We start from the raw sequence: 14670 nt of genomic DNA, 5'->3' as shown, positions 1-14670 counted from the left end.
CCGCCTGATAGAAGATTAATGGAAGCTGGGGTCACCCACCCTTTCTGTGAACGTAAATGTAAATGCTGGTTCTATTTTTAATTGCAGTGGCCCATTTGTGACATGTGAACTAAATTTTTCCAAGGTATTGTATATATTAAGCAGAAGTGGCAAAACCCAGGAGGTGTCACCCCAGATCAAATAACACATTGACTGAAACTCACTGAGATATACAGTTGATCTTCTTGATACTCTCCCATTCTCACAGGTGGCGGAGGTAGCAGAGAAGCTGGTCCCTGAAAGTGAGGAAGACAGAAAGGAGACATTAGGGGCTGCTTGCCAAGGCCCCCAGTCCATGAGCAGGATTTTCCCTGTATACCTGCAGCAAGCCCTCATGAGGGAGAAGTTGCAAGGGCAAATATTTGTCATGGGTATGAGCAATTTACAAAAATATTGCCCCTGAGCCACAAGCCACAAGCCACGGCTGCTCTGTGAGATTTATGGTCTATTTGTTTCCACTTCACTCAGCCAGGTTTGTCGGAGGACAGTTTTGTTCCCAGAGGACTTATTAGTGAGTGAGGGCTGTAGACGTGTTGCAACTTAAAAATGGACTAGGGTGTGAACATGTAAATTTTATTCAAACACAATTGACACATGCAGCTCATAAGTCAGGATAGGCCCTCTGGGGAAATTCCAGTAGACAATACTGTCAGAGATAAATTTGAAGATAGATTTTTTTTTTACACTGTCTGGTTTCCTTCCTTTTATTTCCCCTCTTTAGCTTATGTAAATTGCCTAGCACAACTTTGGCTAGATGAGAATATTTACATTAGTGAGGCAAATCCTCCAATATTCCTCTGTTCTCTCTTGCTCAAGAGAAGCATTTAATATTTCAGAAGTAACAGCCTGAACAGTGCAATGTACATCAGGTAGGATGACTTCTGACCTTCTGATTCAAGACAGCTGACAGATTTCACAAGGCAACCTCTCCTTTAACCCAAAGTTCTTAGAAAGGATAATCCACTCTAGAAAACAAGAAGATGTACCCTCAGTGAACCAGAAATCAGGGGAAAAAAATCACTAAAACATGGAATACAGGTAGGATTGTATAGAAGAAGAAAATTACAACCAAAAGGCGCAGAGGAGAAGGCAGCTGCAAAAGGTGACGTGAAGGCTGGGCACAGTCCACCAGGAGGGTAGAGAAGGCAGGGCCCTGGAATCACTAACAGGATTATTATCTAAGCTTTCACAGTAAGAGCCACCAGGGGTATAGAATCCTTCCTAACTTCCCACTTTCCCGTCTTCCCACCCATTCCTCCTACTTAGATTGATCTACTTGGACCTGGCAGCAAGCAACAGAGCCAACTGTGTTTAGAGATGAGCAACGAGCATGTGTGCTTGGACAATGAAGTAGACTCTTGCCTTAAGCAACTCACAACCCCCTGCAAGTATGAGGAGTTCTCCTGCCTCGGAGTCTAACCATCAAAGCAACACATCTAGCAGCAATTTGTTTCTCCCTAGACTCTCTTTATGCACCCTGAGTACAGCACAGCAGCATGCAATGCCTCCCTCCCACCTCTCACCCTCTCCTATGCATACTTACAAGCAGGTAATGCACACATGGTGGTTAACAGGGAAAAACAAACACAAAGAATCGCTCACAAATCATTAAACATTTGAGAAAAGCTAACACCACTAAAAAGAGGCATCAAACTCAGGGAATACAAGAACTTGACTAGTGGAAAACAGAGGTAATGAGGCAAGCAGAGAAAACAACCACAAAGTGAAAAGAGATATACATAGTCATAGAAAATAATTGCAATGACCATGCCAGACAAAGGCAGAGTATGCAGAATATATAAAGAACTCCAATAAATCAATAAGAAAAAGATAAACAATCCAAGTGGAAAATGAGAAAAGAGTCCAAAGAAATAATTTACAGAAATAAAAATATAAAAACAGTTTAATCTCACTATTACTTGGAGAAAAGAAAATTAAATATCATTTTCACCTTTGAGATAAAAGACTCAATATAAAATAATAGCAGAAATAGGAGAAAATACTGCTCTTATGTAATGATCCAGATCCTTTGACAAAGCCATTCCATTTTTCTTTATCAACTCTAGAGAAACAGTCACATCTGTGCCCAAAGTCACATATATAAAGATGTTTATGGCCACACTCTTTGTAATAACAAAATCTTGAAAATAACCTTAAAGTCTTTAAATAGGGAAATTATTAAATATACTATGGCACATCCATATTATAGAAAACAACTACATAGAAAACAATGAGATTTCTCTATACCAACATAGAAAATTCTCTATGATATGTTAAGTGAAGAAAGCTATTTGAAGACGATAAGAATAATAAATTCCATGTATGTAAAAAAATTAAAACACACAATAATACTATATAATTTTACAGGTGTATATATACACATGTAAATATGTGTATGAAAATTTGAAGGGGTACACATATAATTGATAACAGCAATCCACCCTGGGGAGGGGAATGGGAAACGGGAGCTGGCCAAGAGGGATTTCAGCATTATTTGCAATACCTGAATTATTTGTTAACAGAATATATACACATGTTACTTGAACTAAAAGTTAACACTTCTAAATTCAGAAACCAAATTCAAATATAGCTCAAGTAGGGAGAGAATTATTTGTTAAACGGTAAAGAAATCCCACTACCCAGGATACCAATGCAAGATGCACTGGTGACAAGTTTTGCAAACAAGGTGAAAGAAAGCAGTCACTCAGTTGATGTCCTCCTGCTAAGGAAAAGCATAATAATCTCTGACAGGTTGCCACTGCCTGGATGCAGCCCCACACGCTGGCTCAGGAGATAGGGCAGCGTTTCCTCTCTTTGAGTACTAGGGCTCTCAACTTCTCTACCACCATAGGAGAGGAAAATGACCTCTGGAAATAACGTCTTCCTATAGAGCACACCTCTGCTGAGCGCAGGAAATCCACGCTCATTCCACTGACAGAGAGATTGTCTCCCACCACTGGCTTTTCAGAAAAATTGGGAAACACGCCTTGTAAGACATGCCTTTAAAAAGATAATATTCCATAGAGTTTTAAACATTTAAGCAGAATTTTCTTTAAGTTCGTTTATGTCCCAGCATTTGTAATTATCAGAGTTCCATGTGATAGGCAAACAAAGGCCATTACCTTTCAACCAGTAGCATCATGTTCTCAACACCTAGTGGCTGTTCTGAGAATCCTGACAGGTCACTGACATATTTACTGGGGAGAAGTGTTCATTTAAGCAAGAATGGGAATAGAATTCTGTGATTAAGAAGTCTTTAAAGTGGAAAATATAAAAATCCACATTGGTTATGGGCATGATCTTACCAGTAGACACATAAGAGAGAGGATGCTTCAGAGTGACACACCTGCCATCACCGGCTGTATCAGTCAGGCTAGGCTAGATTATGCTACAATAGCAAACATCTCCCAAATCTCAGCGGCTTCAAAGAATAAAACTTCCCTTCTTGCTAATATCATATGTCTGCTGTAGGTAAGCAAGAAGGCCCTGTACATCATCGCTGCTCAGGAGCCCGTGCTGATAAAAGAACCACCATCCACAACATTACTACTCATGACGCAAATGGAGAGAGAGAATTCTGGAAGGTCTTGCACTTGTAATAAAATGGTCTGGCCCAGAAGTGACACACATCACTTCTCCTCTTTGGCCAGGGTTGTTTGTATGGTCCCACTCAATCACAGGGGTCCAGAAATGTATCCCAACTACATGCCAAGAAGAGGAAAGAGCCATAAATATTTAGCAAACAACTCTACTGGTTGTCACGTTAATCTGGTCCAGAGACATCTACACTGGGGATCCCAGGCCAACACCAAGTTAAATGGAGGGCAAGTATGTTAAGAACTTGGAGGCCCAGCTGGCTTAACTAGGGAGGAGACATAATTCATCCTGTCCAGGAGTCTTAACAGACATAGAAAAATTCCAGTAATGTCTAGTTTAGGATACTCTGGGCATGTAGGTGATGCTGGGGCATTTCTCCCAATTGCTCACAAACGATTTATGATCAACAGTTTCCAAAACTGGCTGATCATCAGAATCATCTGGGAAGCTTTAAAAAATAGAAATGTGTGAGTCTCATTCCTAACAGTTCTCATTCAAAGCACAGCTGGAATGGGCCTCAAGAATCCAGGCATTCAAACCCCAGACCTCAGGGATTCTCTTGTCTGTTAGGTTTGGTCACTTTTGCTGAAGACACTCAGTCATCCAGTTGTCCTCATGCAGGATAAGTCACCAGCCTTTCTAGCTTCATAGACCACTGAGACTGACGAGCGGTCTGGGGACCCGAAGGGAGCCACTGAGCACGAATGCACTAGAGTGAAAGAAACACTGGCTGAGGGTCATAACACTCGTTACTTGGTCCTTGTTCTGATTATCTGTTGCTGCATAGCAAACCATCCCCAAACTTAGAGGCTTAAAATAGCAACAAGCATTTAATTTGTTCATAAATCTGCATTTGGGGCAGGACTCTACAGAAATGGCTATTCTTGTTCCATGTGTTTCCAGTAGAAGATCTTGTACTGGGGCTGGAGGATCCATTTCCAAATTGGCCACAAAAGGTTGACTATCACTAGGGGCTATTGACCAGGGACCTCAATTCCTTTCCACGTGTGTCTCTATGGGGCTACTTGGGCTTCCTCACAGCATGGCATCTGGGTTCCAAAAGTCCATGTTCACAGAGCAGGAAGCTGAAGCTGCCAGTCTCTTAAACCGGCACCGTGTCACTTAGCAGGTTTCTATTAGCCAAGCAGACACAGAGCCTGCCCAGATTCAAGGGAGGGTGGGTGTGGATATAGTTCTCACTTGTCAATGACAAAACTATCAAAGCATTTGAAGGCTTCTTTAATTTGCCATAGTCCCAGCTCTGCCCTTTGGCCTTCAGGCTTCTCACCTGTGAAATCAGAGTCAGATTGGATTATCTTTGAGGGCCCTGCCAATCCCCAAAGTCTACGAGTCACTGGTTCTGATGCATAATTTACTGACTGACAAAGAAGCCCAGTCTGCAAGTCGATGCCCTTTGTAAGCCTACACGTGGTGACAGCTGACCTCAGCCAGCAGACACGCAGTGCTCACAGGGCTGCAGCGACCCTGGGCACCCAGATCCTCTGCATTTCCCGTTAAACTCACTGCCGTTTTTCTCCCCAAAGCCAACATAGTATCTGAATTCCTGGAACCTGACAGCAGCTTCCCTCAGGGCTTCCTAACCGTCCACATCATTCTTGCCCCATCTCTTGGGCAATAATTCATAAACTAAACACGCAATGAGCAGACAAGAAATTTCAACAGGAGATTGGCAAAACCCACGGGCATAATGAAGGGCTTCAATGAGTGGGCTCTAGTCTGAGACAGTCTGTGTTCAAACACACTCAACACCACACTGTAGCTTAGTGAAGAGACTTTGGGCAAAGTGACTTCACCATTTTAAATTTCATTTTTCTGCTTTTTTTTGTTTTTGTTTTAAAGATTGGCACCTGAGCTAACAACTGTTGCCAATCTTTTTTTTTTCTGCTTTATCTCCCCAAATCCCCCCCGGTACATAGTTGTATATCCTGGTTGCAGGTCCTTCTAGTTGTGGCATGTGGGACACTGCCTCAACATGGCCTGATAAGCGGTGCCATGTCCATGCCCAGGATCTGAATTGGCGAAAGCCTGGGCTGCCACAGCGGAGTGTGCAGACTTAACCACTCGGCCCAGGGCCGGTCCTCATTTTCCTGTTTTAAAATAGTGATATAGGGGCCGGCCCGGTGGTGCAGTGGTTAAGTTTGCACGTTCTGCTTCAGCGGCCCGGGGTTTGCCGTTTCGGATCCCGGCTGTGGATGTGGCACCGCTTGGCAAGCCATGCTGTGGTAGGCGTCCCACATGTAAAGTAGAGGGAGATGGGCATGGATGTTAGCTCAAGGCCAGTCTTCCTCAGCAAAAAGAGGAGGATTGGCAGCAGATGTTAGCTCAGGGCTAATCTTCCTCAACAAATAAATAAATAAATAAAATAGTGATATAAATAGCATCTACCTCATAGAGTCATTGCAAGAGTTACTTGAGATAATGCATATAAGGCATTTATCACAGAGTCCAGTCCATTGTGGGCACTTGCTAAATATTAGCTATTGTCTTTTCTGTCATAAGCAATAGTCACTCTGGCCTCTGCGCATCTTCCAGAGCCAGAGGAGATGGATCTTGCTGGAGCAGGCAGTGGGAGGCCCAGGAATGCCATACTGGGGTAGGCCTGGCCACTGACCTCTGGCCTCCCCATAGGGGAAGCAAAAGATGACTGCTGTGTGCATCACGCTCCTGCTCATTAGGCATCAGAGTGGGAGACCCACGTGAGCTCACATCTCTGCTCAGTCGTTTACTGATCTCCTAGGCCACCCAGAGCCTGGAGATATTTGTTAGGTGTTTACCATGAGCCTACTGGATACTGGGGCCACCGCAGTGAACAAACCAGCCAGGGAGCCTACTCTGATGAAGAGCACGTTCTCTTGTTCTACCATATTTGAAAGGCACACCCCTCAGAAGCCTTGGCTGAATCCTTCTGGTCTGCCTCGACTTCCCGTCTCATATTCTAGAATCTGCGACTTTCTCTGACACCTGAAAGCTGACTTCGCAGCCTCTCTTCAGGGTGGGGGGTGTGATGGAGGGGGAAGACTGTAGACACTCTCAACAACACTTTTGTAGCCATATGGGAATATTTTGGTGTCTCAGTAAAGTGTAATTCCTCAGTGTTATGACAGAACTGCCGGCTCATTTCTGAAGAAATGCAAAACATAAACGTGCCGGCCTTGTTTGCTTCATCGACGCTGCACTGCAGGGCTGAGTAGAGGGAGGCGGCCGCCCCAACAACATCTTGTAATGTCTCTGCTGACCCTTTCAGGATGGCTACAGAGTTTCAGTGCTTCCTGAACAAGAAAGAAATCTACGTCGGGTACGTCGGACGGGGGAGAGATTCAGACGTGAAAGAACCAGGCAAGAGGAAACAGTCTGGGGCTCCAGTGGACGACCCTCAGCTCTCAGGAAAGGATGGACAAAGGCCTGCTCCATCCCAGCCGTGTCCGCAGAGTCCCTCACAGACACGCCCTCTTTGGCCCTTCCTTCTCAGTCACCTCTTCTCAGTCACCCTGCCCTTTGCAGCTCCTAAACCTCGACCCTCCCCAAGGTTCCCCTTCTCAGACCACTCACCCGTTTGCTGTGATCTCCCCATTCTGTTTCTTTGCTGGCAGCTTCTAGATGAAGATACGCAGCCCAGGCCTCTCCCCTGAGCCCTCACTCCCATTGATCCAGAGGCCTCCCGGACACCTCCACCCAAGGCGCCATGGCCCTTCAAACTCAGTGCTGTGGGTTGAATTATGTCCCCCCAAAAGATGTGTTGAAGACCTAACCCCCAGCACCTGTGAATGTGACCATACTTGGAAATAGGGTCTTTGCAGGTGTTATCAAGTTAAATGAAGTCATTGGAGTGGGCCCTGATCCAATATGACTGGTGTCCTTATAAAAAGAGGAAAATGCTCCATGAAAACAGAGACACAGGAGAAGATCATGTGATGACAGAGGCAGAGATCAGCTGATGCAGCTGCCCGCCATGGAGCACCAAGGATTGGCGGCTACCACCAGAAGCCAGAGAGAGGTGAGCAAGGAAAGACTCTTGCCTACAGGTTTCACGGGGAGCACGGCCTTGCTGACACCTTGATTTTGGACTTCCAGCCTCCAGAACTGTGAAAGAGTAAATTTCCATTGTTTTAAGCCATGCGGTTTGTGGAAGTTAGCAGCCCCAGGAAACGAATATACTCAACATCACTCAAAACGAATTTGGGCTCTCGACCTTCCTCAAACTCGTTTCTCCTCCTGTATTTCTTTTTTCGGGGGTGGACAGTTCCAGCTCAGCCTTTTATTCTCTGCATCACAATGGGAGACTCCATCTTTTTTTCCAGTTTTATTGAGAAATAATTGGTGCACATTGCTGTATAAATTTCAGACATACGGTATGATGGTTTGATTTAAGGCGTACAGCGTGATGGTTTGATTGACGTATACTGTGAAATGATTACCACAGTAGCTTCAGCTAACATTCATCTTCTTGTATAGATACAATAACAAGAAAAGAAAGAAGAAAAGGAAAAAGGAAAAAAATGTTCTCCTTGTAAGGAGAACTCTTAGGATTAACTTTCCCATCGATCATGCAGCAATGTTAGCTGTAGTCATCATCTGCCGGAATTTCATGTAAGAAATGAAACAAGTTGCCAAATCAGAAATTTGAGGATCGGCTTTGGCTTCCTCCCCACCCCCACACAAGCTCATGACGCACCGAGTCATGTCAGCCTGACTTTCTTGGTTCGTCACCCAATCTTCCTCCTCTGAGCCCAGTCTACCGTGGATCAGCCCTCATTACTTCTTCACTAGAAGATTGTAGTGACTTCTTTTCTGTTGCACTCCTGACCAATCTTCCTTTATCTGATATCACCTCCTGCCCCCAGCCTAACCCCTCCTTCACATTTGCCAGTGTGATCTAAAACTCCTCGTGTCACAACTCTGCTTAAAACCTTCCTCCTACATCCCAATGAATGGAGCATGGCCTTCGGGGGCCTTCTTGAAGGATTTGGCTCCAGTATCTGCCTCCATTTATCATCTTTCATATACTCCTTTCCCCAACCTTGAACTTCATGCTCAAGCAATACTACATCTTGAACATGTCATGCTCTTTCCTGCCTTCATGCCCTTGCAGGCACTGGTCCTTGTGCCAGAAACATCACTCCATTCTCCTATTTTTCTGGTAAATGTCCATTCATTCTTCAAATCTCTGATTAAGTGTTTCCTCACTCATGAAAGCTTCCAGACTTTCCCCAGGCGATTTTGGGAAGCTTGTGTTCCCTCTGTCCTATAACAATAATTATCTTCTTGTATTATTACTGGGTTATTGACATCCCTGTCTCTCCACCATGAAATTTTGAGAGCACAGGTGATGTTTGTATCTCTAATGCTTGGCCTTCATTCTTTTTGTTCTTCTTTCCTTTATTCATTTAACAAACATTTATTGTATTTAGCATCTACAATGAGCTAGACAAGGCACTGGGGACATCATGAGGAATGCTACTCCTTCCCTCTTGGTATTTACTGTCCAGTGGGGAACAAAACTGAGTAAACAGGAGATTACAAGAGAGGCCAGCAATGCCACCAGGGTCATAGGCACAAGGAGCTATGGGAACAGGTAGGCAGGTACTGTATCCAGTCTCAGGGATTCCTGTGGGAAGTGAGGTCCAGGTGTGTGGGGAGGGCAGAGCACTGTCAAGAATGCTCCCGGTCCCACACAGGTGGCGAACACAGGGGAAAGGGCAGAGCAAAGGGGAAAAAGGCTGGTGCCATATGCGGGCGCCAGATCCCAGGGCCTTCCTTGTAAATCCATTAAAGAGAGTAGACTTTATCCTGAGGGCCCGATGAGTCATAGAAGTGTTTCAAACACATTGTCCTTTTTTTCCCTTTAAAATTGCCTTTATCCAATTGCTTTTAATTAAAGCAAAAACTTTCTTGTAATAAGCAAAACAGCCCAAGATATGGAAACAAGAAATGAAAAACCACTCCCTCTCGTTTCTATCCCGTGAGGTAACTTATGTTAAGCCTCGCTTCTCCAAGCTGGTTTAAATAGATGCGAACACAGAACAGCCATGTGAATTGGGTTTTATTTGCTTATTCGACTTTTTTACAAAAACGGGATCATAGTATACACATTTTCCCACAACTCTGCACTTAATATATTAGCATCTCCCCATGTGACTATGTTGACAGGTCTAACTCATTCACTCTTCTGTGTGACAGCTAGCTCACAGAGTGGAGGCACCATATTTATCGGCCAATTTATTGGCGATGGATAATTGTGCATCACCCAATATTTTGCCCCAGCAAACAGTGCTTCTGTAAACACCCTTGCCCATATATTTTTAGGTACTAGCACTTTTATATCTACTGAAATGATGGCCCAAAATGGGGTTGTTAAGTCAACAGTGTGCATTTTGAACTTTAATCAACATTGCCAGATTATTTTTCTCTGGAGGTTTCAGTAGTTCACACTCCCCCCAGCAAGATACAAAAGTACTCGATCCTCTGCATTCTCTCAAGCACAAGGCGTTACTGGTCTTTTTAAGATTTGCCAATCTGATGAATAAATAACTAAATTTGACTTTCTCTGACTAATCCTTCTTGACTCCACTTAAATCTTCACTTCCTTTCCTGTGAATTGCCTGTACATATTTTTTCCTATATTCCTATTGCCTTTTGCCGTTTTATTACCAATTTATATGAGGTTTGGGTAAATTAAGGATAATATCCTTCCATATGTGCTACAAATGTTTATCTGAGTCTATAGTTTGTCCTTGGACTTTCCTTATGGTGGTTTTTTCTTAAAACTTGAAAAAATATGTAGGAACATGTGTCCTTTTCTTTTTCCCTTCACAGTTTTTGGGATTTCCATCATTATTAAAAATATTCCTTCTACTCCGAAGTTATACAAATTTAGAAATTTGGAAAATGAATTTCCCAATAAATTTTCTTCAAATATTTTATGTATGTGCTTATTTGTTTACTGACAGTTAGTAACCCAAACCCATCTGGGATGTATCGTTGGATAGTGTACGAGATGGTGTCTACCTCGCTTTGTTCCCCTAGATGGAAAGTCGACGAGACCAACACCATTTCTTGAACCAATCATAAATTTCCCACTGAATTGAAATGTCACATTTATCAAATAAGTATGTAAACATACTGTGTCCATTCCTGAAGTCTAAACCTATTCCATCGAGTTTTTTACTCGTGTCAAAAAATATTCTTATGATGACAATCACTTTATCTTAAATTTTAATTTTTGGTAGGGCAAATGTCCCCTGTTTTCTTTTTCACAATTATCCGTCAAAGTCTACAAGGGCTCTATACAACGCCCCACTATAATTATCCTTTTTATTAAATTCACGTGTGTTTCAAAGAGGGCGTGGTGAAGAGCTCAGCGAATCCCGGATGGCCGCCAAGGGACACCACTGCGACTGGGTCTCGCAGCCTCAGTCGCCCCGGGCGCTCTCACCAGCAGCCTCAGCCTCGGGTCCCTGCCACCAGATGACCTTCTGAAAGTCCTCCAGAGCTCTGGACCCTGATCGCTATTCTCCCCGTCCCCTCAAGTCCCAGGGGTCCCCTCACCCAGATCCTGGGGGCAGCCTGCCCCCTGCTTTCCCCTAGCAAGTCTGTCCCGGGCTGACGGGCTGCCCACTCGGGGCTTCTCTTCTCCTTCAGGTTCCTGCCAGCTCTGAGCACAAAGGCGTCAAGGACGAATCCCTGCACCGGCTACCAATAGCCGCCGCTCCCCATTTCTGCAGCCGCCCGGGACACTTCCGCGGGCCGGCGCAAACCCTCTACTTCCAGCAAAGGCCTCCCTGCTTCCAGGCCGCCTCATGACGTGCCCCCCCTCCCCGTCCCCCCGCTCCGCTCTGGACCCTCCCTGAGGTGGACTCACTCTGGCCTCCTCCCCATAGGCCGTGCTGACGGCAGCAGGAGATGGATAAAGTCAGAAGCATGGTGCTATGGAGTGACTGTGTCCCCCTAAAAGTCCTACGTTGAAGTCTAACCCTTAGTACCTTGCAGTGTGACCCTATAATTAGTTAAGTCATTAGGGTGGCCTTCATCCAATAGGATGGTGTCCTTCTAAAAAGGGAAAATTTAGACACAGAGACAACACACACAGGGAAAACATCAGGTGAAGATGAAGGCGGAGACTGGGTGGTGCTTCTAAAAGCCAAGGAATACCAAACATTGTCAGGCAACCACTAGAAGCTGGGGAGAGGCCTGGGATGGATTCTCCCTCATGGCCCTTGAAGGAGCCAACCCTACTGACCTGGACCTACCGACCCTGCTGACACCTTGATCCTGGATGTCGGGCCTCCAGAACTGTGACTCAACACATTTCTGCCGTCTGAGTGCCCTAACCTGTGGTACTCTGTCACGGCAGCCCAAGCGGGCTAACACCCACAGCAGCCCAACATGACTGACTGGAGGCAGGCTGCCTCCCTGCCTGAGCCCCTCTCTCTGATCTTAGCTGGGGTCAGGTAGGGAGCAGATGACAGCAAGCTTCAGCATGTGTTTTGGCCACGAGGACATGGCCCCCCAGAGCCCTGGCTCTCACCTGGGATGGAGGCACCTCAGGCTCCCCATTGCTGCCCACAGAAGCAGACGGAGGGCTGTGACTTCGCAGTGGGGAGAGGAGCTGGGGAGAGCGAGGGTGGTAGCCAAGCTTCAGGGGCTCAGCAGGAAACAAGGAGTTAACAACCACTCTGCAAACCGCCCAAGCCTGGCCTGCTGACTTACCCACGGTCTGTCAGCGTCCATCACACGGGGAACCTCACCCCCTGGAAGGTGTGGAGAGGGCCTGCGGGCATTTGTTAAGGCTGTGTCCACTCATTCCTCCTGCCTCCCAGTGCCTGCCTCCCAGTGAGAGCTTAAGCTTTGCTTATTGGACAGACGGACAGATGGATGGATGGACCGATGGACGGACAAACGAACAAGGAGACTCTTTGGGCTAAACTGTCTGCGGTGCACGTTTCAACAAAGCAGCTGTGAAGTCATTACCTCGAGGATCTTCAGGGAACTGAGTCAGCGGCTGTAGATTCCCGTTGTGGCCATGCGGACCCCACATTCTTTCTCATTCGCTGTGGGCTGAGTTGCCCAAGCACCAACCACCGCAGCCAGGCTTCCAAGTTCCCTCCATTAGCGCTCCCTCCTGGCAGCTCCTTACATCAGCTTCACACAAGGGAGGCTTTAAAGAGCCTCTGGCGAGTCTCCCTGGAATTCACAGCCAGCCCCCCTACCCCAAAGTCTACCAAAAGCTTCAGGCAAAACTCCAAGGGGAGCGTCTGTATTTAAAAATAGATCTCTTTTCCCAATGCTTCCACGGCTTCTTCTCTTTAGAAAGCACAAGCTCATCTCGAGACAACTGTCCCAGGGAAGATATGGGAAGAAACAAAACAAAACAAAACCCTGAGGCCGATGTGTCATTGTATTCCAGAAACTTCCGCAGAGAGGAATTGCAGTGGGAGGGCGGCTGCCAGAGCTGGGGAGAGACTGCAAGAGACCCTGGGGACTGGAGAGCTGGCAATGGCAAGAAAAGTGCCCTGAGCTGGGCCCAACTTGGCTCTTAAAGAGAACCCCACTACTCATTAACCAGCCCTACAACCTGCTAAGTGAAAAAGAAAAATAAATGAGCTCATTAAATCCGGAAGGAGGGAAGACCTGGAGGCTTAACCAAGGAAATTCCCAATACCCGGTTAGGAAAACAAGGGGGTGTTGGGCACAGTTAGATTCATGGCCAGGAGTAGGGGCTGGCCCCTAAATGAGGGGTTGAGTCATCCTGCACCACTGAGTAGGGCTCGGCTCCTTCCAGCTCTGCAAACAGGCGCCTGCAGAGGGAAGCACTCAGAGTGCAGCTGGCAGGGATGGTCGGTGTGGTTTACCAGTTCAAGCAGTCCAGGTCTTTGGTCAAACTAGTGGGAAGTCAGTTGGGAAACCAAGGGGGAAGTTCCAGGAGCATGACGAGTTCTTGGGAGAATTATGACTTCAACCCAGACTGCGGTAACTGCCTGTGACAAATACACCCTCGGGTTTGGCTTAATCAAGGCTGTTCATCATACTCCATCATTCCTCCCCCATTCATCACCCACTTACTGAGGACCCACCATGGATATGCAGGCACCGCGTAGATGCTGCACCTTCAGGCCTGCCTTGCTGGTGCTGGTTTTCATCACCCTTTCCAGGGTCCTGGCTGCTGGTCCCAGCTATACCCCCTGACCATGGCCCCCTTTGGTTTGGGGGTTCTGCAGACCTCCTTCAGATCTCCTTCTCCTTGAATGATTGGGCGCTGGTTATTCCTGGCATCTGCTTTTGTCTTGGGTAAAAGAGAACTCCCAACCCACCATGGCAGCCCCAGGCCTAAACAAACAGTGAGTGTGCCTTTCACGATGCAGTTGCACTGCTGCCTGCACAAGAACGATGGGAACACAGATGGGAGAGCAGCTCACTTTACCTGCGTGTTGGGGGAGCCATCAGGGAAAGAACGCCTTCACAGAGGAGACAGACTTTCCTCAAGTGGAGCAGGGTGGGGTTGAAGGTGACTCCAGGCAGAGGAGCGGTGAGGCAAAGGCACAGAGATGTGACAGAGGGTGCAGATGAACAAGAAGCCCACCCACTACCCAAGAGAAGAAGTGCTCACATTTATTCTCTGCCCTTTGCTCCCACCCACTCTTTCTGCCAGGGATGTAGGTCACAATGATTTTTGTGGCTGACTCACAGGCAAAGCAATCATTTGTCTAAACTTTAAATCTCACAAGGAACCCTGCAATGTGGCAAGATCCATTGCCAACTACCTTCTCCTTGCCATCCTTTTCCAAGGTGGACACCATTCCTGAGAGACAACATAGGATTATGGGAAGAGAATGAGTTGTAGAGTCCTAAGCACTGGGTTTGAATCCCAACTCCACAAATAACTAGCTGTGTGGCACTGGACTGGGTAGTTAAATTCTCTGAGCCACACTTTTCTCATCTGTAAAATGGGGTAGTAAATATCTAGCAGACAGAGCAGTCACGAGGATTAGAAATAACATATGCAAAGTGCCCCCCCAA

The 14670-nt window shown here is 46.2% G+C and overlaps 1 protein-coding gene across 1 annotated transcript in view; it reads right to left on the bottom strand.

Annotated features, from left to right (window-relative positions):
* EVA1A (eva-1 homolog A, regulator of programmed cell death) overlaps nt 1-12759 on the bottom strand; it is an 89880-nt gene extending 77121 nt beyond the window's left edge. The window contains exons 1-2 of the mRNA XM_070234782.1: nt 12625-12759; nt 204-275 (exon numbers count right to left, since the gene is read on the bottom strand). Coding sequence (XP_070090883.1) covers nt 204-275; nt 12625-12691 — 139 coding nt within the window. The 5' untranslated portion in view covers nt 12692-12759. The remainder of the gene's footprint in view (nt 1-203; nt 276-12624) is intronic.
* Nucleotides 12760-14670: the final 1911 nt, after the last annotated feature.

Source organism: Equus caballus, chromosome 15, assembly GCF_041296265.1.
Source record: "Equus caballus isolate H_3958 breed thoroughbred chromosome 15, TB-T2T, whole genome shotgun sequence".
Classification (NCBI taxonomy): Eukaryota; Metazoa; Chordata; class Mammalia; order Perissodactyla; family Equidae; genus Equus; species Equus caballus.
The sequence above is the reverse complement of the archived record's forward strand: the minus strand, read 5'-3'. Positions and strand labels throughout refer to the sequence as shown.